The following is a 20,078-nucleotide window of genomic DNA, read 5'->3' on the forward strand; positions in this document are numbered from 1 at the left end:
TCCCTTAACATCACCGCCGCGACGTCGTCACCAGAATTGTGTGTGGAGTAAACAAAAAGGCACTCATTCTCTTGTCCCCGCCATCGGTAAGGGTTGTCTGGCGCGAGCTGCGCTCCCTGGGCGCACTGGAGCTTTTATCCCTGGCACTCTGTCGGGGCTGTCCGGTGCATTCGTTGGACATATTGAAACTCTGGCCATCCGCTTGTCTCCTGTCTTGCGGGGAAAAACGTCTTCTTGGGTCTTTTCACGAGCCACACGACCACATATACATACGCGATGTAAATTGTGTCAGGTGTGTGAATGGGGGAAAATGTACAATTTATTGTATAACATTCAAATAATTCACGCTGGATTGCCATCGAGGACGTTGCTTCTATTAATGAACCATGTCAATTGGAGTGCAGATGCGAGAGCTTCCATTTTCCACTGGTGATAGTGAACTTTGTGGGGGTGCGTTGCTCGCGACGGAGGGTTTTTCCTCCTTTTGCCGGAGTGCAGAGAAATCGTCGGTATTGGAATATACTTGTGGCTCTCAGTGTCGCCATTCTAGCCATCGACATTGTCTAGTGTGTATTTTCCACCAGCATATTGGCTCTTTTTCCTGCCTAAAACCCACCCAGAGTGTGTAATGGCATCGCGAGAGCAAAAACGACGTCCGTCGACGTTTTGTATCGGAATACCAGTTAGCTGATATTTATTTATAATACCAAGAGTGAATTTTCAACATCGTCGTCAGCATTAGCATCAGCATTTCACACACATGTGTCGTGTGTTATTTTTTTCCTCTCTTCATTATATTTCTACAATTCAACTACCAGTGAAAATTCCCTTCTCTTGTCTCTTTCTGCCCACCCCAAAATTGCCATGATAGAGGCTTTTATCTTCTATTTTTTTCCTTCACTCCTTTTGAAAAGAAAATTTGCCATTTCCCTCGCGGTTTCACTGGCAGAAATCTCTCTCTTTTGCTCACACACCACATAAAATTGGTTATACAGATAGATGATGTTGGCTGACTTAAAATGTGTCTTTATTTCTCTCTATAAGAAAAAGTTGTACAATACATCTGAATCTGGTGAAAATGTCTCTCTCAAGAGGCGTTTTTCTTCGAGTATTTTTCGTCTTTTTCCTTTTCATTTAATATAGTTCCCACTCAGTGAACCGATTTGCCAGTGCTGTCAGTGCAAACGAACGAGAATTACTTGATAGTCTTTCCTCTCTTCTTATATATTTTTCTTGAAATTTTCAACCATTTCCAACTTATACGAAAACCCGTGCTTTTCCTCTTCTACTCACTGTGATGACGTGTTTATTTTTCTTGTGATACCCCCAGATTTTGTGGAAAAGTGATAGGAATTTCAAATCTGCTGTACTTTTATATCTCTTCCGCTAATAAAATCACGAGAGAGGGAATTTACCCCACATTCAAGTTTAATTCTCACACGTACTTCGCGAATCCGAATTATCGATATGTATATCATGTCTTCGACAAATTAAATCTCCTGAAACGACAAAAAAGCGAGAGAAATAGCAATTTTTCTCATGTGTATGTATATAAAATTAACAGGAAGGTGCGGGAAAAAGTGTACCACCGAATTGTATTACACTGGGGATTTCATCTGAGAGTTGAAAATGAGCTTTAACCGAGTGCCTGTGACAGTGTGAGTGCAGCTGAAGTTTGAAGCTGTGAGACGAGAGATAGAGTGAGAGAGAGGGAGGAATGTTATAATTTTGGGATGATCCTTCCATTGCTCTGTGAAATTTTTCTCCATGGAAGAGTCCAAACGCATCCCTCAGCCATATGGAATGACGCCTGAACGAAGGGCAAAGTTCTCCAAGATCGATTTTCATTGAGAATGTGACTCTTGGAAAATCAATTTGTCCCCTCTCAATGCGCCTCTTCGAGCTAGCAACCGTTCACTTGTGTTCGGGGAAAAGTGGTGACTTAAGATATTTCCTAATCTCAATTTGAGGTGATATAGAAAGAGTTTAATTGTGTGTGAATTGGGTGGCTTTTGCGGCAGAGACAGTAATTTCAGACATTTCGCCGTGAATTGGGTTGTTGCAAAATTCCTTAACATCTCTATCGAGTAGAGCAAAATAGAGATTTTTATATTCTATCAAATCATGTTTTTCTGCATCTGCTCATCACTTTAGCAGGGATTCGCTGTTTTTATTCGCTTTCTGAGCTCCTTTTGCACTTTATCAGTAAGCAGAATTTTACTGAGTGCAAGCGTACAATAGCATGACTTGTGTCAATTTGAGCTCTGTGACTTTGGCTCGCTCTTATTAGTTTTTTTTTATCCTGCTTTGAATCAATGCCAGCAATGCCGTGCCACCTGTTCAAAAGTGAAAGTATATCTGATGGCAAATCCTCAAAGGCTTTTTGGATAAGATTCTTGGGTGCGTGAAGCGTTCCGAACTTGTGCAACAACCCGACGCTATGTAATATTTTCCTATTAGTGTATTGAGGATATATTTTTAGAATGAAACACCAAAAACCAATGTGTTGGGGCTACTGAAGAAATTTTCTGTTACATCCACTGCAAAAATTGATGTAAATTAGAAAATTAAATAATGACCAATAATGCATGTGTATGTAATTGAGAATATTGATTGGTGATGACACTAATTTTGTCCACGCCTCCCCCAAATTATCGGTCAATACGGGAAGAGAGAGGGAGAGAGAGAGAGAGAGATTAAAAGTTGTAAATAGTGTGTGTTAAATTGAGAATTTTACCTACTCCCCAAAAATAAAAGTGACGTCGATGCGATTTCCCCGACCAAGTGAGAATGGTTCGCCAGTGTGTGAGGAGAGATAATCTTTCCTTGTGGCTGCAGTGGCAATAAATTTGCAAAAGAAGCACATTGCAGCAATGTGAGAGGCGCCAAGGAGATGTTAGGGAACTGAGGACTCTTCATCGGAAAATGATTGATTGTGGGAATTAAAACTTGGCGTGTGTGTGCATCATTTTATCTCCCAAAGCGTTGATTCACTCGAATAATGTTTAGGTATATTGCGGGCGGGCGGGAGAGTGTTTGACTGACTGATTCTGTGGTCGGAGAGTCTGTGCGCCGTAATTGGACATGAGAAGATATAAAATAGTCCTAAATTGATATGGGGTCTTCCTTGCGAGGAGAGCGATGAATATAGGGCTCAATTGGAGAAATTGTTGGTATGTTGTGAGAGACGGTGCTATTTTTATCATGACTGAGAATTATAAGCGCGCGCAAAGCACAAATAGCAGTTAATTTTATTCAAGAAAAGGAACAACAACAGTGAAGAAAAATCCACCGGAATACGTGTTCCGTGTCATTTTCAATTCTCATTCCCAGGGTGGTGGGAAATACCCCAGAGACAGAGACAGTGTGAGGTCAGGGAGAGGGAGAGGAAAGAATGATAATCGCACGAAGCACCTGAAAGCTCCAATACGCCAGGCTATTAATGTTCTCTCCTTCGTCTCGTGCTCCAAAAAGAGAGGAGCTGCTATGAGTTTGAGTGACAAGGGGAGTCAGTTTGTGACAATGATCAAGTGGTTGAATGACTCCATCAGCGACAGCATCAACATTGACCTCGGCAGTGCTGCGGGAGAAAGTTGTGCTAAAGGATCTGTCGCGGGGCCAGAGTGCCACTCATTGAGTGATTCTCAGAGTCAATTGCTCATTAAGCCCTGATTATGTGTAATCCCTGCACAACACCCTCAACAACACCAGCGAGAGTGAATTTTTTTCCTCCTCAACACCATCGGAGCTATTCAAACAGCACAATGATACGATCTTTGTGATGTTTCCCGGCATCGGCTAATTAGATGGACAATTAGTAGTGTTTAAAGATAAGCAGAAAGGAGAGATGTGGCACGTGCGAGTGTGATTAAGAGACAGTTGCTATACATCCACCTGGATCAATCAACTCCGATCGATTTTCATGTGCCAGTGCCTCAAGTGTGAATAGGAGGAGAGAGCAGCTAGAGTTATATGTGAAATTCCATCGGGACACGCGCGGAGAGGCCAAAGAGAAGAAATTGTGGAAGTGAGTGGTAATGCAATCACATGAAATAGCATCAACATCGATGTCTCAGCATCAACAGCAGCAGATGAATAATAATAGCCAGGGTCAACAGAATGGTGGTGTAACGACAGGTACAGCTGCCCCAAATTCGCCGGGCTCAGCTGGGCGGCAGCAGCAGATCAGTGGGGGCCGCTTCGACTTCGAGGATGGCGGCACATACTGTGGCGGTTGGGAGGAAGGGAAGGCGCACGGACATGGCGTCTGCACGGGACCAAAGCATCAAGGCGCCTATTCCGGTGCATGGAACTATGGATTTGAAGTCTCCGGCGTCTATATTTGGCCAAGGTACGTTCTGAAAGTCTTCCTAAGGAGTCAATCAATTATTTTAAAGATTTCACATTCTGCATTAAGTGATATTGATATTTTATCTCTTGGGAGGATTCTCAAGGAACTGTGGTCCTCTTCTGAAGGACTTAATAACATGAAAATCTTTTCCAATCATCTTCAAATGTGCGTTAGACATTTATATGCAATTTATATTTATAATCAATATCGGATTCCCTCTTTTCGCATGGGAGGAAAAATCTCATGATTCTTGATTGAAATCACTCACTAATGAGTTTCTAATGAGATTTTCTTACCGACTTCTCGGCAATTTAAGTGTTCATTGATTTTTAATGAATTCATTGCTGCCGTTGTGAAGGTTACATATATAACTCATTATCCTTGGTTCATCCTGTTTTGAATTGAGCCGTGTTTCTTAGGCAGATTTTTAAAATCTTTGGATCCAAAAACGTTGATTTTAATAATTCGATATTATTCTTAGAGCTCATTTCATTTGTTATGTTTTCTGATCTCAACTCTATTAAGATTAAAATCAGAGAGATTTTCACAATCAATGGACGTCTCCAAAATGACTATAGCCTTTGAAATTAACTGAAATTTATGGTTTTCACAGCAGATTAGAAGGATACAATATATGATTTGAATTTCTTACAATGTGAGGTGGAAATTATCCTCTCCTGATATTTAGCAACAAAGTATAGTCATACATTATGTACATAGCAATACACTTTTCTATCATGCGTTGTTCGCTATTATTATAAACACAATGAATTGTATGTATCTACCTACATACGGTGAATAATAAAGATTCTCAATCAGAGATATGTATGTTTTCACGTGCCGTAATATATAAAATTTGCGGAAATATGAGAAGCATGCACAATGTAGCACAATAAATCATTTAATTTGTTTGAATTCATTTTGGAATACGCATGAATCAATGTGTTGCAATATTTCATAGGATTTGGTGGGACTTGAGTTATTAATGTAGAGAAAAATTACTAGGAAAACATAATCTGGCGAGACATTGGGTGGGAGGGAAGCTAAGCGATCACTGTTTGAGATGCATAGGACGCTCATAAAAGATATGAGCCAGAGTCTTCAATAGCTGATGAGACTTAGGTCGTGTTACTTGAATATTTGCCAAATGTTTCACAAGTGTGCAACTATTTAATGCAATACAAATTGCACTCATATTTTAACCTTCTCGCACTTTTTGATTGGGATTTACTGACTGATTTGCATTACTATTTCTATTGTTGCTACGCCAGTGGTAACTTCCTTGTACTCTAGAAGGAATTTCAGGAGTTTGTGCGTGAAAGTGCAGACAATATCCAATTGGCGTAATGAATGCGCATAAATAAAAATTCTATCTGTTGCCAATTTCTCATGTGGGACGCCCAAATTTTATGCTGAAGACCTGCACTCGTGATTTAAATTGGTAGACGACGGTAGACATGGATTTTGTGTCTTGTGTCTACATACCAATTGTGCGAAGCAAATTGAGAGCGAGCAGCTGAATAGGTCTCTCTGCGCCAATAAATTAACAATTTAATTTCAGTTCTAAGAGTGGGAAAGAGTGAGAGAAAGTACATTTACCTTTTATTGTACGCACCATTTGTTTTTGCCTCTGCTTATACAAAGTTTCACCCCATCGTGTTCTCTTCCGTTTGCGAATTTCACATCTTGTATACATTCAGAGGACCTTTGTCTGCAAGTTTTGACTCTGGGTGTGATTACGTCCAGACTAGCGTAGTTTCATGTACGGAATTTTGCATTTTTTTTAATGTTTCTCGCATATGATGAAAAATATTGTTTTTACGTCGCGGTTTTCTGTACAATTTTCAATTATGTACCTACGCCATAAATTATTATGTTTCACGAAATGTTATTCTTGCGATGGAATACATCAAGCAAATATGTACAATATTACAGCAATTGAGCGGTGAAGTTTTTGAAATGTACGTGCATAAAATGTGAGTACATGATTGGGATATATAATCTGTGTGTATACAAAATGCTCACGAGATAATGTGTGGAATGTAGTAAAGCACAGCATTTGCTGAACCAGAACTATTTTCTCGAAGCATATAATAGCCCCAAAAGAATATGTGTACTGAGTCTGAAACTAAAGCTATCATCGGCGGGACGTAGACTCGAACTAAAAATAGACGTAAGACAAAAATTATTTATTCAGACGTTCAGATTCATTTTCAGGCAGCTTTCAAATAAAATCATTGTTTGACTCATACAAATGATTTGCTCTACCATAGATTTTTAGTGGGTGAAAATGATGACAACTTCACTTCATAAATCCGTATTACGCTTTGTTAAAAAATTACATTGATTGAACTGAGTTGAGTGAGGAGTTCATTATGATATTGTACAGTGACCTTTGAGGCTCTGTTGGCGTATGGGAGTTTTTTTTATTGTAGCCATTGGAGGTTGATTGAGCAAAGAAAACTAATATTTACAAGACGTTGTGTACTCGGTGTGAAGTCACAAGTTCACAGGAGGAGTGAAAGCAATAAAAACTTGTGGAGAAATGTGAGCTTTGTTTCATGGGTATATTTCTGAGAATGATTGCAAATTGGAAAAATAATATTTAAAACATGTTGTTTTCGGGGGAGGAAGAGAGCAATCAATGGAAATAATTCGCTAAATCTCATGTGGAAGCACACCATAAACCTGACGTAATGCGTCGAATATCTTTTATTGGAATGCCGGATCTTAAGTCTTTCCATTCCACATATAAATATGTACATATGTAGATCGCAGATACTGTATATTCACGCACACACACACGGAAAAAATATAAATCTGTGTTACGATTTGCCATGTTTCAGGATATTACTTGAAAGATTTATGCATATAACAGAAGAACAGTCTGTTTAGATTATTTGCATAGCATTCCCCTAAAGCTTTTTGGCATTGTCATGCTGTGAGTTGTCAGCAGATGAGTAAGCCTTTTATCATTTTAATGTATGCACTTTTTGGATCCTTTCACGGTTTAACTTTTGCACATCATTCTATCGAAAGTACCTATATGGAAAAACATCTCGAAGGAATGTAATTTAAATTCATTAGCAATTTCCCACATAAAATGTGATTCAAACGGAAATTTGCGAGAAAATGTGATGAATCATATTTTCATTTATAAAAGGTAATTCGCCAGCGAGTGGGATTCATTGTGTATTTTTCGCTGCTGGTGAATCAATTTGGCTGACTTTTATTTTGACAGAAATTCTTGGGAATTGATTCATATGTATAAAGGCTGAGTTTATGGTCCTCAGCTTCCGCAGTGCCACGGAAAAGGCTGTCATATTGGGACAAAAGCCAAAGTAACGTATTCATGATATACTGACAGAGGGAGTCATCGCAATAACCAGAGGAAAACCACCACATATGGTGTTATGGAGCGAAATTTTCAATCAATGACCTTGCCCTCGAAACAGGGAATGGCCAAATTAGATTCGTGGTCAAATGTAATAGACATTTCGATAGATGTTGTAGGAGTGGATATCACATTCCTCAATATCCTAATAAGATTGCGCGTCTGAATTCTTTCGAAATCCTAATGTCTGGACTAATTAAACATAAATTTTATGCTGTTGTCCTCATTACCATGTAAAGTTCCGTGCTAAATAGAGTGGAATGAAGGAGGGAGTGTTTATTGATTTTCTCTACAAAACATTGAATGCAACAACACTGAAAAGTGAAACGCCTGACTAAGTCATTCTCTGGGAAACTCGTATGCTATATATACAGATGTACATATATTCCTTGTTGGTTTTGCTGCCTTATAATGTCAGAGTTAGTCAAGGTTGTTGAATGTCTTCTTTACATTCTTGTGAATCACTCGAAAAGTTAATTTGGTCCCAAACACGCGAACATGAAGTGGAGCCTAATTTTTTTTCCTTTCTTGGTATTGTTAAAAATTTAATTAAATTATAAATTACCTCAAAACTGACAGGGAAAGAATGTGATGTAAAGCACTGTTTTGAAAGTCTCTCGTTTCTCTAGTAAAACACTTCTCGTTGAAACTTGCGAATTAAATAATGAATGAGCACGATATAATGGAAAATTTCCTTTATTGAATCGTGATTTCTATGTACATATGTTCATATAGTCTCGAAAGACTATTCCGTGCAAATATAGACCGATAACGTCATTGCTTCTGGTATTTCCAAAAACAATTCTTCATATAAACATTGCGCATTGTTGTTATGTTGAGGAAGCTATTCTGTGTATCGGACGAGTCCATTGTCCTCTCAAATCTCTGTCTGTACCAAAAAGTTTGCAAAAAAAACATCAATCAATAAAGCATCAAAGCGACTCTCTCTGAGATTCCATGCAGTGTTTGAGTGTCTTTCAAATTTATGTCTTTTTTTTCACGAGAAATCATAAGAATTTCGTGATTGTCTTCTGACCAATTCGAACGGAAGGATTTGATTAATTTAGTGAACGGAACAATCGTTAACGCGTACTGTAATTCCGTTCCATTACAACTTAATTTATTTATCCAAGGCACGAAAATTTCATCACTGAATTAATTTATTACCTCCAGTTACTTTTTCCCTAAATCATTTAATCCTTTAATGTTTCCACTCCATAGGCTCTAATGGCGTTTAATCATGTATTCATAATTTTTATGTACTCACAATTTCGGCACTTTCTGCAAATGGATTCACTCTGAAAGGGTTGCAAATGTCTTGTGATTGAATATGAAGTGTATGCTTGACGATTCCTTTTGTCCTTTCTTCACAGTGGATCCTCGTTTGAGGGTCAATGGCAGAACGGACGCCGGCATGGCCTCGGTGTGGAGACGAGGGGCCGCTGGATCTATAGGGGCGAGTGGACGGGGGGCGCCAAGGGGCGCTACGGAGTTCGGCAGAGTGTGACGTCCACTGCCCGTTACGAGGGCACGTGGGCAGGAGGATTCCAAGACGGTTATGGCTCAGAGACTTATGCAGATGGCGGTGAGTTAAATTTGCATTGCAGCTGCTCAATATCACTGTAAATTTAAGGTTAATCATAGACTCAACTGTGGGGATATTTACATTAGAATCTTTCATATAAAATTTTGACTTTGGGAAATAAACAAAGATTCGGTGAAAATTTATAATCGTGCAATACTTAACGTATTTAATGGTCCTACTTAATATATTTAGAGGGGTGATTAACCCTCTCTCAAAAATCCGTGTCCAAGATCTCAATTTTGAAGAACGTTATGTTTTTTGATCTGTTGATAAGGACCACAGACCGTTTTGATATCATAATAATTAGTAAATAGTTATTACTATACTATTTGATGCTCACTTGTGTGCTAATTAGTATGAAATATGTAATAAATTTATTGGCAAGTAGGAAAAACCGAAAAAGCAATTAACGTCAATTATTTCTTTTGGCATAATCGTCAATTGAAAATAAATGTGATATTGATCGTATATGGAAACGAAGTAATAAAAGATTAATTAATGACACATGGACGAAATGGAAAAGAAATAAGAGGCACTAATAAATGATGAGTCTCTCCAATGCAATGCTTGAATTCACAAAAATTCTAACTCTATGGGTCAACACAAGTGGCAAAAATCAATACAAAATCTCTCACAGTCTGTTTTTTTTGTATTTTGGAGTGGCTGGATGAACTCTTCCTTTCTGCCTGAAAAATCCCCAGCAGCGTCTCGTGAGCACGTTTATCTGTTTAGGGAAAGTTCACTTTTGCCATTTTCCCTGTGCGTATACATTGAAATGTAATGTACAGATGTACACAATCCCTTTAAAGGTGCTATTTGAAACAGAATTTGCCTAAGCGGCTATAAAATGAATCAACACTTTCCATCCATCTTACACACACACACTATCTTTACGGTTAATTATTATAAATTGAGCATTGAAACGACACGTCATCTAATTAGAGAATGCTTGCGAGGTACATTTGCGATGAGGCACTAAATTTAATTATCTAAATTGCAGGAACATATCAAGGACAATGGTTATCGGGAAAAAGACATGGTTATGGCGTCCGGCAATCGGCTCCTTTTGGCCTGGCGTCACACTATCGGCCAAAGACTATACAAACATCAATGACATCGTTACGTAGCAACGAGGGTGAGAAGAGCACAGATCCAGCTGATAAGAGGAATCATCGCATTGACGATGTTCGCGGTGGGTTTGTTCTCAAGGCGAGATCCGACGAGGCTCCAGCTAGGAGAAATAGTTTAGTAGAAAAGACCAAAAAAGGGCTTTTGTCGGTGAGTTGGAATGAATGGAGAATGATAATTGTAAACTACAAATGTGTCTGATTGCAGGGTTTAAAAATTAGGAAACAAAGAAGTACGGGTGATTTAGAGAAACGGGGAACAGGTGCCTCAGGAAGCATAAGATCGACAGTATCGACAGCATCATGGATCAGTACTGGCTCATCTCAATCCGGAATGACAACAAAGTGAGTGCGGATTGCCTTGGAAGTGGTGGGGAAAAAATATAATGGAATTCCCTGTGACTTTCCAGGTCGATGCATACGGATTCCAACGCCAGTTTCACGGTTGATGAGGAGCAATTGGATCCGAGTGTGACGGAAATGTACATGGGAGAGTGGAAACACGATAAGCGTGATGGGTATGGAATATCAGAACGAAGCGACGGCTTGAGGTATGTACTGCGCGAAAGGGTGGGGCTGCGATTGGGGACGCGGATATCTTATTGGGATACTCTTTGTTTCAGATATGAAGGTGAATGGCACAACAACAAGAAACATGGATATGGCGTGACAACGTTTCGTGATGGTACAAAAGAGGAGGGAAAGTACAAGTGCAACGTGTTGATCACGAGTCAGAAGAAGAAACACGTGTTCCTGATACGATCTGCCAAATTTCGTGAGCGGATTGAAGCGGCTGTGAGCTCGGCTCAGCGGGCGTCCAAATATGCCCTCCAGAAGGCGGATATTGCTATATCGCGGACGGCCACGGCGCGCAGCAAAGCTGAGTTGGCTGACATTATTTCCGATCAGGCGAGAATGGATTCCGACTTGGCTGTGGCGACAGCACGAGAATTCGCTCCGGACTTCAAGCCAACAGTACTAGAGCGATTTGAGCGGTTACGGACTCGAGAGCGACCGAGGCCACCGACAGAACCGCCAAAACTGGAAATGCTGTCCAGCCCGAAATCCATGTCGCCAGAGGCGACAAAGTCACCTACTTCTAGTGCTATGGCGCCCGCGCGAGCACCCAGTGTGGCGCCTCAACCTCAAAGCCAGGCGGCATTTCGTCGACAATCCTTTCAGCAGCATCAGCAGCAGTCCTTTGACTACTCGCAGATGAATAACGTGTCAAATGTTCAATATTCCCAACCACATAGCCTCAATAGTAATGTAGCGGCGAGCCAGACAGACTACATGGCCAGTGGTCCGTCCATGTACCAACAACAGCCGGTGCAGCCGCAACCTAACAATAGTTATATGAACCAATTTTCCAATCATCAACTACCGAACTCGCAGATGACTTACGCGCCAACGCAGCAGGTTCCATACAATTCCACGGTGGTTCAGCAGCAGCAGGTGCAACAGCCACTGCCACAGCAACAGCAGCAAATGTATGCTATGAGCAGCAACATGAGCACTACGAGTGGCCAGAGTTTTGGGAAGATGAACTCGATACCTTACAATCAGCCGCAGCCTCAGACCAATCCGTACGGAATGCCGCCGAATCAGCAGAACTACTACATGCCGGATCAGCAGATGATGCAGCAACAGCCACTTCAAGACTACCCGACCCAGGTTCAGGGCGGTGCTGGAGTGCCGTCTCGACGAAGTTCCCAGATGATGCCCGAAGGTCAACGACCAATGTTGGGATCGCACGCCCAACCATCATCGATCGATCACTTTGATCACTACAAGCGACCGCCGAGTCGAGACTCATCCGTGGACAGGTATACGAGGGCGGCCAGCCGACTGGGAGGCGGATTCGGTTCCCGGCAGCCGTCCATTGACCGCACTCTGCCGCCTGCGCCGACGACCGACACCCCGGATCGCAACGTGAGGGCCGGATCAGCATTCCGTCAAATGGGTCCGAGCCCGCCATCCACGTCGGCTGGAAATGGCACAGTGATGACTGGATCTGGGTCTCGTAGTGGCACGCCAGTCTACCAGGCTCCCATGGCGCAGCCAGTCTACTCCTCGCCCAACCAGCCGTTCGAGGATGTGCTGCTGCGGCAACGCACTCTAGGCCAAGACATCGTGCCATCTCCGGCTCAGCCCAAGCGCACCGAGAGTCTGTTCATTGGTGCCAAGGCGGCGCCTCCCGCCCCAAGCGGCGGGGGCGGCGGCGGTGGCGGTGGTAAAGGACTAAAGGTAATTCAATACACACTCGCTATTCAAATAATGGATTGCCAATTTCTTCATGGACACACAATCATCCTCATTTTATTTCGAGAACAATTACCCAGGCATAAAGATAGAGAATTTACACATGAGATACCGCCTAACCTGTGTGATGTTTTTAATCTATTTCAACTCATGTTAAGCTAAAAATATGTTTTCCTTTTACTTGGTTCCTCAACTTATTTTTAGTTGAACTGCAATCTGTTTTCTCAGTTTTATTGTGTGATGCTCTGAGGTGACAATAGGGGTGAAATTGTCGGGAAATGAGAAGTTAGTTTTTATTACACACTGTCTGCTTTCAACACGCGTAATTGACAATAACCCTGCGATTGATTTGTGTCGAAAGATATATTTATTCATCAACCAACTACATCCCTACGAAAATATCATTTCAAGCCAATCAGGGTTTTTGTTAAGTTGATGCAATAGCTGAAGATTGAAGCTTTTTTCTTTGAATATCCTTTAGTAGATAGATATTTCATTGTTACACTGGTGATTATACAGCGCAATGTACACGATTTTATAATAATTTCGTTTTCAGTAGTGTGCATTTTCTAAACTTAAACGTTGCACTACTAGGATCGCTATTGAACGATGTGAAAATGTTTGAAATACATTGTAATTTAATGATTTCAGTACTAGATTTACTCTTTGAACGTTTAAACTACACATACCAAAAAATCTAATAAAACGTACGGAAATGATATTTGAATTAATGAAAATGCAAGGAATAAAATCAAATTTCACATAAATTTCTAATCGTTCAATGACCAAATGATTAGTTTCAAATATCATTTACACTATTTAAATAAAAACGAGCTTACACAAGTTTCAGATAGTTTTTCCCAGAAACCCAAACTATAATTTTTCTACTTTAATCAGTAAATCTGGTGCTTCAATTAATTAATGCGTAACAAAATGATTTCTTTTTATTTGCACTATTATCGTTCAGCAATCTCGGTAGAATTAGGTTTTGAGCTTTGCATTAGTCACCCTAATTAATCGGCAACATACTTTTTTCATGAAAAAATAAGTTATGAAATTGGTTGGATGTGTGGTGTCCAGCTTTTCATTCATTTGAAAGTTCTTTCATACTTCGTAAACACGCTCACGATCGAGAATAGTATAGCGGTTGTGAAAATGTCTGTATGAATATATTATGCCGATGGTGGATAAAAATAAAAGCCGAAATGTGTCTCTACGGGACAGAGAGAGCCATCAAGAAGGACGGAAAATAGAGTGTTTGAAAGAAAGTAAAAAGTAATAATATATGGGAATTGTGTGAGAGTTTAAAAATGAAAATGTAGTCGTTGGGCGACTGAAATATTTATTATTTGACGATGTTGAATGAGTAAGTGGTTTCTTGGCTCGCGGCTCTGAGGAGCATATGAGAGTATCTGAATCGCACACCGAGAGACAAACATCAACACATATCTCAGGAATGACTAGAAATAACCCACAAAAGAGATTCCTGATGGCTTTTTGAGTTTTCTTCAGCTTAGTTCAAATTTAGTTGCTGTGATATAAAGCCGGTGGAAACCTCACGTTCGATATTTTGCGAATTTATCGTTATCACGGCCAGAGAGGCTGAGGATTTCATGGAAGAGAGCACAGTGATGTGACAAACTTCGGGATCGGTTGTGTTGTGGGAGAAATAGTACGGCAATATGTTCTCGATTCGACAAGGGCGCGAAGTTACTTCGGCACGAAGGAGAAATCCGTGAAAATGAAATCAGTTGCTTAAAATCACCATAAAGTATTTCGCAAAAGCTCAGAATTCACGCACAAACTCAAAGTTAAAATGTAAAATGACCTTTTTGATAATATAACAATGTCAACCCTTTTGTTTAAATGTGAAATCGTGTTCTTATGCCATTGTGTTTTTCTGAGATTATCACAATGATTAAGTGAATTGCTCTGCTGTTCCTGAATTCTTGCAGAATGTTGAGAGATGGTTACATATGATCACTATTTTTAGAGTAAATTGACTCAGTTGAATTCATGCTACACATAAATTTTAACGGTGTTATTTGTAACCACCTCTAGAGTTTACATGTGTTGCGATACACACTCTCATTTCTTGCGTGTCTCAATGAATTGGTCGCGAGTCTTTGGCGGAAAATCCGGGAATATTCCACGGAAAATTTTCCCACACAGCATTCACACATTTATTGTGAGCAACGCATGCATAGATAAAAATTACAATTATAGATATTTCCTCATGAAGCGCAATGGCATATTGACGACAGAGCGAAAGAAAATATTGTAGTTTTGTGTGAATTTGAGTTGGTGATAAGAGTAATTGTGATACAGGATGCGTTGGTACCAAGAAGAGGATGAGGAGGAGGAAGATCTCATGTTCTCTCCGGCCATATTGGCTAGGAGAGCGTCCGAAAGCTGGATCGTTGCACCACCTGTTGAGGTTGTCACAGTTATGCAATTAATTTTACTCTCTTTACAAAATCACAGAGTCCTATTTCGTGAATATGTATTCACAAAAGTGCAAAACAGCCTTTTGCAGTCATAAATTTTGATTGCTGAAGGAAAAGCGTTGACATTTGCATTGTGGTTTTCCTGATGTAATGTATTTATATGCTGTCCTACATTTTCAATGTAATTGCTACACCCCCAACAAGAAAGACATGATACATTAACTCGATAATTTAGTTTAACTCTAAGTGGAGGCGAGGAGAGAAAACTGTCATTTTTTCCATTCCTATGTCGCAGAGTGTTCCCATTTCCATACCACTCCAGCGGAAGAAATCGCTGCCGGATGTGCAAGAGTTACCAAAGAAATCGGAAATGATGAGTCGGGAGGAGGTGTCAGCATTAGGTTCCGCTCGCCGAGAAGAGGTTCGGCGCCAAATTGAAAACTCTGAACGATTAAGGGCCAATCCATTATTATATTTAGTCAGTCCACAAGTGAAGGTACCAATTTCAAATCATTTATATTGTCTTTTGCTAATCAGTGGCTTTCCTATTTCTTCACTAAAAGAGACACTTCTAATGCCAAAATTCAGCAATATCGGGACTCTTACATTCACTCCCCTGGCTGCTTTTCTTTTTATTAAACTCTCATCACAGAAGTTGAGAAAGAAGCGCATTTTCCCTCCTATCTCGATAACACGTACATGAAATTGCTACAAACTAAGAGCATGAGAATTGTTATGAATTGGATGTCTTCTATTTGCTTCTAACACGCTCACAGAATTTTATGAACATATTTTTTCATATTCAACCTCTTTTATCGCTCTCACCTGCTAACATTCTGCATAGAGAGATACTTATAGGTATGTTAGAAGTTAATCAAATGTATACTTCAGCAATAGATCAGAAAAAAAACTTGCGAGACGGCATCGCTTTACAGTAATAATGTAGTGACTGAATTACACAAATTGTCACTGGCCATAATGCATGACAAATAATGTAGAATCTTATGATTGCATGTGCTTAGTTTTGCCATTATTACAATTTTCCATTATATTGAAACAAAATAATTCTAATGCGAGAGATTGAACGTTAAATTTTTATGGAAATCCAGATAATTTGGGGTGTAAAATGAGATGTTTTGAAGAAACGAATTAACACACTTTTCATACATTTCAATATGAATAATTTGTTTGAAATTTTGTTTAGTTCTTCAATTTGTTTTTATTCTAAATTGATGATATTTTAAACACAGTATAAGAACCATAAAGGTACACAAGTATCTCTAAGAGTTTAAATTCGAATGCGCTGTTTTTTCGATATTTGTGAACCGATTTGTGATCGTCATGTGGAATGAAACATTTTTACTTGCTAAAATGGTCAGAATTGGTTCACAAAGGCTGGAGATCAAAGGTTTCAATTAAGAAATTATAAAGAGTTAGCTTTCAAGTAACGTATATAACGAATGATTGTAAGTACTGCCACACTTGGCATAAGGGTAATTGAAAACCATCTAGTCCATTGCTCTACATCTTCAAACGGATTCGGCAAAAAGATAGTCGCGTGATATCTCGTCCGCTCGCAAGCTTGTGCCCTTATGTCAAGTATATGGATAGTGTAAATAACATTAATTTATAATGTTGGTCGTAAACAATGCAGATTAGTCTGTTCGTATCAGGATCATTGCAACTATTGCTTAAATCTGTCGTTGTCTGCATTTCAGGACTGGTTCTCACGACAACAACTAGTGATGCTGGTGTTGGTTGTAAACATAGCTCTAGCAATTATGTTCTTTAAGATGCTCACATAGCGTCGACTGAAGTCCCGTTTGGTCAGTGCACAATTTTCCCTTGCGATGGCCACGGGATGAGCAACCTGAACTGCGCATGGAACCCAGGATGTTGTCATTCTTCAGCATTGGCTCGTTTATTGTGCGGACAAGGCAATTATATCCATGTTCACTGGATGAACCAGACCATTTTCCTGAAAAAAAGAGGAAATTCCATGGATTTGGACAGAGTTTTAGCTTTTGAAAATTAAACCACGAGACAATCAACATTCTGATGTGAGAATGTTGGATTGGATAGTGAACTGAACGAAAAAAAAAAATTTGCAGCACATTTTTGGCAGAGAAAATTGTGTATTTTTACCGTGCAAAATGCGGAAGAAGTACTCTTTGTCAATTGGAATGGCTTGTCAAAAGTACAGAGGAGATTGAAGGTAAAGGAAAAGTCGAAAATGTAACATTTATTCAAAACCTTTTTCTCCAATTTTGATGTAAATTTATAAAATAAAAAGTCCTATAAATATACATGCATAATAAATTTAGCAAAGTGGAAACAGAATGCAAAGTGAGGATAGAAGAAACCAAACCACTTTTAATCTTGCTATTTGTGATATTGTCACAGGATTTTGTGCAAGATTCTCCTTTTTGGTAACATTGATAGCAGACAAAGATGAAACGTTCTTTATTAAATGATACAAAAGTGTAAAAAAAACACAATTTTCACTATTTAAAAGTAACAATTAATATGAAAATTGATATTATAATCTATTCAAGAAATTCTTTCTACTGATTTGAAAGACAAAAGTGAGCAAGGGAGGAATATTTTGATGGTGATTTTATAAAAAGGAATCAATTGATACCTTGCGATTCCGCATTTGATCAATCACCGAGAAACTACTGGACTTTTGAAGTCTAAACTAAGAAAAGTGAGTGAAGAAGGAAGAAAGCATGATACAAGTTTTGTAATAGAACATTAATCGCGTAATCGTAAATACAGATGCTTAGCTTCTTAAAGAGCGATTTTATGAAAATTTGCATAATTGAAAATCTCATAAACAGAAAATACATTTTTACGGTAATTGTGAAACTTTAAAAAGAAGAGAAGAATAAGAATTCGATGATAAAAGAGATGATATTGTTAAAAGAAAATTTATCAATTATTCTTGTTTTTTATTATATTATATAGATTTATAACATATAAGAATGTTGCGAAATAATTTATATTGTTTTCTTTACACAATTTCTTTTCATTTCTATCTCATACCTTCTAATCCTGTATGCTTCCTTCAAATACTACGAATTGTTGAGACTCTTCATATTTTTTATTAATTGTTTTATAATTTATTGTATAGATTTATTGTTATCACAGTTTATATCCCTCGATCGCCAGAGAAAACAATAGGAGAAGGAGCAAATTATTTGCAATGTTTAATTTTTGTTTCAACTAAAAATCAATAAAAATAACTTGTAGTTTAGATGCATTTTTGAGTTTCACACACACACAAACACACACAAACACTTTCTGGCTGATGAAATTGCAACACTGTGCAATAGAATAATCGCTAATGCGCTTTTTTTTATTGGTGAATGACTAAAGAAGAAACAATATGTAAGTAAAGTAAAATTTGCAAAGCATAGATAATTTATTTGAAATGTGCAAATTAAAAAGACACTTAATTAAAATTCAAACGTTAAACAAAGGGATAAATTAGCCAAAAGTGAAGTTCGTTTTAGTTTTCTAAATATATAAATTACTGTTAAATAATTATGCATAAATGAATAAGGTGAAAATCAACTATATTTGTTAAAAGGAAAATTATAATAAAAATTATATCAACGTTATCTGCATAATCAATTTTTAGTAAGGAGTAAGCGAGTCGGAAAAAGATTAAAAAGAAACTTTCTATTTGAATAACATTGGAATGCAAGAGTTCCAATTGATGGTAATGAAAAAATTTCCTTTTCTACAAGAGTTTGTATTAAAACGAATGTCAAATTTTAACTCCAATGTTCAATTACTGTATAAAATTCAGAGATTAATATGTTGCTAATAAATGAATTATCATACAATAATTTCCTAATTTCTTTTTGAAAAATAACACAACATGAAGCACAAAGTGTACAATGTATGCTCTCTTAAGTTCTGAGAATAATAACAACTTCTTCGATTAGCTATTTTATTTGAAAAACCAAGGAAATACGTGACACAGAGCTGAGAAAGTGAACTCTTGCTGAGAAGTATATTAGATAAAATGCCCTTAGTATTGAAAAGATAAATAAACTTGATTAGAGTGACTAGGCTTTTTTACACTTTGAAATGAACAAAAGAAAATACCAAAAATATCACACTTTTAATAAATAATTTACCAATAAAGAGAAAAACTCGCATTATCAACACTTTTGTGTATAATGTATGGAGTGAAATTGAAGGCAGATGAAGATAAGTGACATCCCAAAGAAATTCATAATTTTAACGTATTGATCTTGAGTATAGAAATAGAACTTTTTCTAAAGTAAAATTGTGTATTTGAACTCTTTTGTCACAATAGAAAAAAAAGAAGGAAAGGTAATACAAAGGCAAGTATGCAAAGTTCTTCAATGAGATAGCTAGATGAAAAGTTATATTAAAATGGCGACAATTGTGAAAAGAAAGGTTTTTTTTTAGATTTCTGTTGAATATTTAGATGTAAAATCTTTTATTTCTTCTTAATGTTAAAGTTTTTATTATTTGTAATAATAAACTAATTGCTGCATATTATGACATATTGTAATTAAAATCAATCGGACAGTTCTTGAAAATGTGAATGAGAATATGCAATATATGAGAAAAGGCAAAACTGACAAACTTGGATTTTTTGTAATTATGAGAACGAATTTTCATCCCACTCAGTATAAGGATTTTGAAGTTCTCTGTGTTGTGTGCCAGAGAAACTTCACATTCCTTATGCAGAGACGACCCTTTAGAAAGATATAATACTTCTTATGTTTCTAATTTACTATGAGTTTAATGAAAATCATAATTAAATAAATATAAATTTACCAGAATCAAGTCTTGTTTGTTAATTTCCAGAATATTTCACTCGTATAACAGTTTGTGCTTTGCTACAGCCACCAACTGTCACTTCGTTTGG

At 38.1% G+C, this 20,078-nt stretch overlaps 1 protein-coding gene across 7 annotated transcripts; it reads left to right on the forward strand.

Moving 5' to 3' along the window:
* Positions 1 to 19: 19 nt before the first annotated feature.
* Positions 20 to 19,992, forward strand: LOC132263020 (junctophilin-1). Of its 7 annotated transcripts, none has more exons than XM_059762564.1 (9): positions 20 to 86; positions 3,475 to 4,351; positions 9,119 to 9,330; positions 10,331 to 10,608; positions 10,666 to 10,802; positions 10,868 to 11,008; positions 11,081 to 12,704; positions 15,462 to 15,662; positions 16,885 to 19,992. In XM_059762564.1, exons 2-9 carry the CDS (start codon positions 4,038 to 4,040, stop codon positions 16,969 to 16,971), a joined length of 2,994 nt encoding a protein of 997 aa, XP_059618547.1. In that variant the 5' UTR covers positions 20 to 86; positions 3,475 to 4,037; the 3' UTR covers positions 16,972 to 19,992. The 7 variants fall into 7 exon arrangements, with proteins under 7 accessions (XP_059618547.1, XP_059618545.1, XP_059618546.1 ...); XM_059762562.1 differs by lacking the exon at positions 20 to 86 and adding an exon at positions 1,045 to 1,543 and having other exon boundaries at positions 3,334 to 4,351; XM_059762563.1 differs by lacking the exon at positions 20 to 86 and adding an exon at positions 1,045 to 1,543.
* The last annotated feature ends 86 nt before the right edge of the window (positions 19,993 to 20,078 follow it).

Source organism: Phlebotomus argentipes, unplaced genomic scaffold (assembly GCF_947086385.1).
Source record: "Phlebotomus argentipes unplaced genomic scaffold, Phlebotomus argentipes genome assembly contig_15, whole genome shotgun sequence".
Classification (NCBI taxonomy): Eukaryota; Metazoa; Arthropoda; class Insecta; order Diptera; family Psychodidae; genus Phlebotomus; species Phlebotomus argentipes.

Coding starts and splice junctions, on each gene's coding strand:
- LOC132263020 (XM_059762564.1), top strand. CDS start 4,038: ATGCAATCACATGAAATAGCATCAACATCGATGTCTCAGCATCAACAG. Junction 4,352..9,118: donor GGCGTCTATATTTGGCCAAG/GTACGTTCTGAA, acceptor CTTTCTTCACAG/TGGATCCTCGTTTGAGGGTC. Junction 10,803..10,867: donor CAATCCGGAATGACAACAAA/GTGAGTGCGGAT, acceptor GTGACTTTCCAG/GTCGATGCATACGGATTCCA.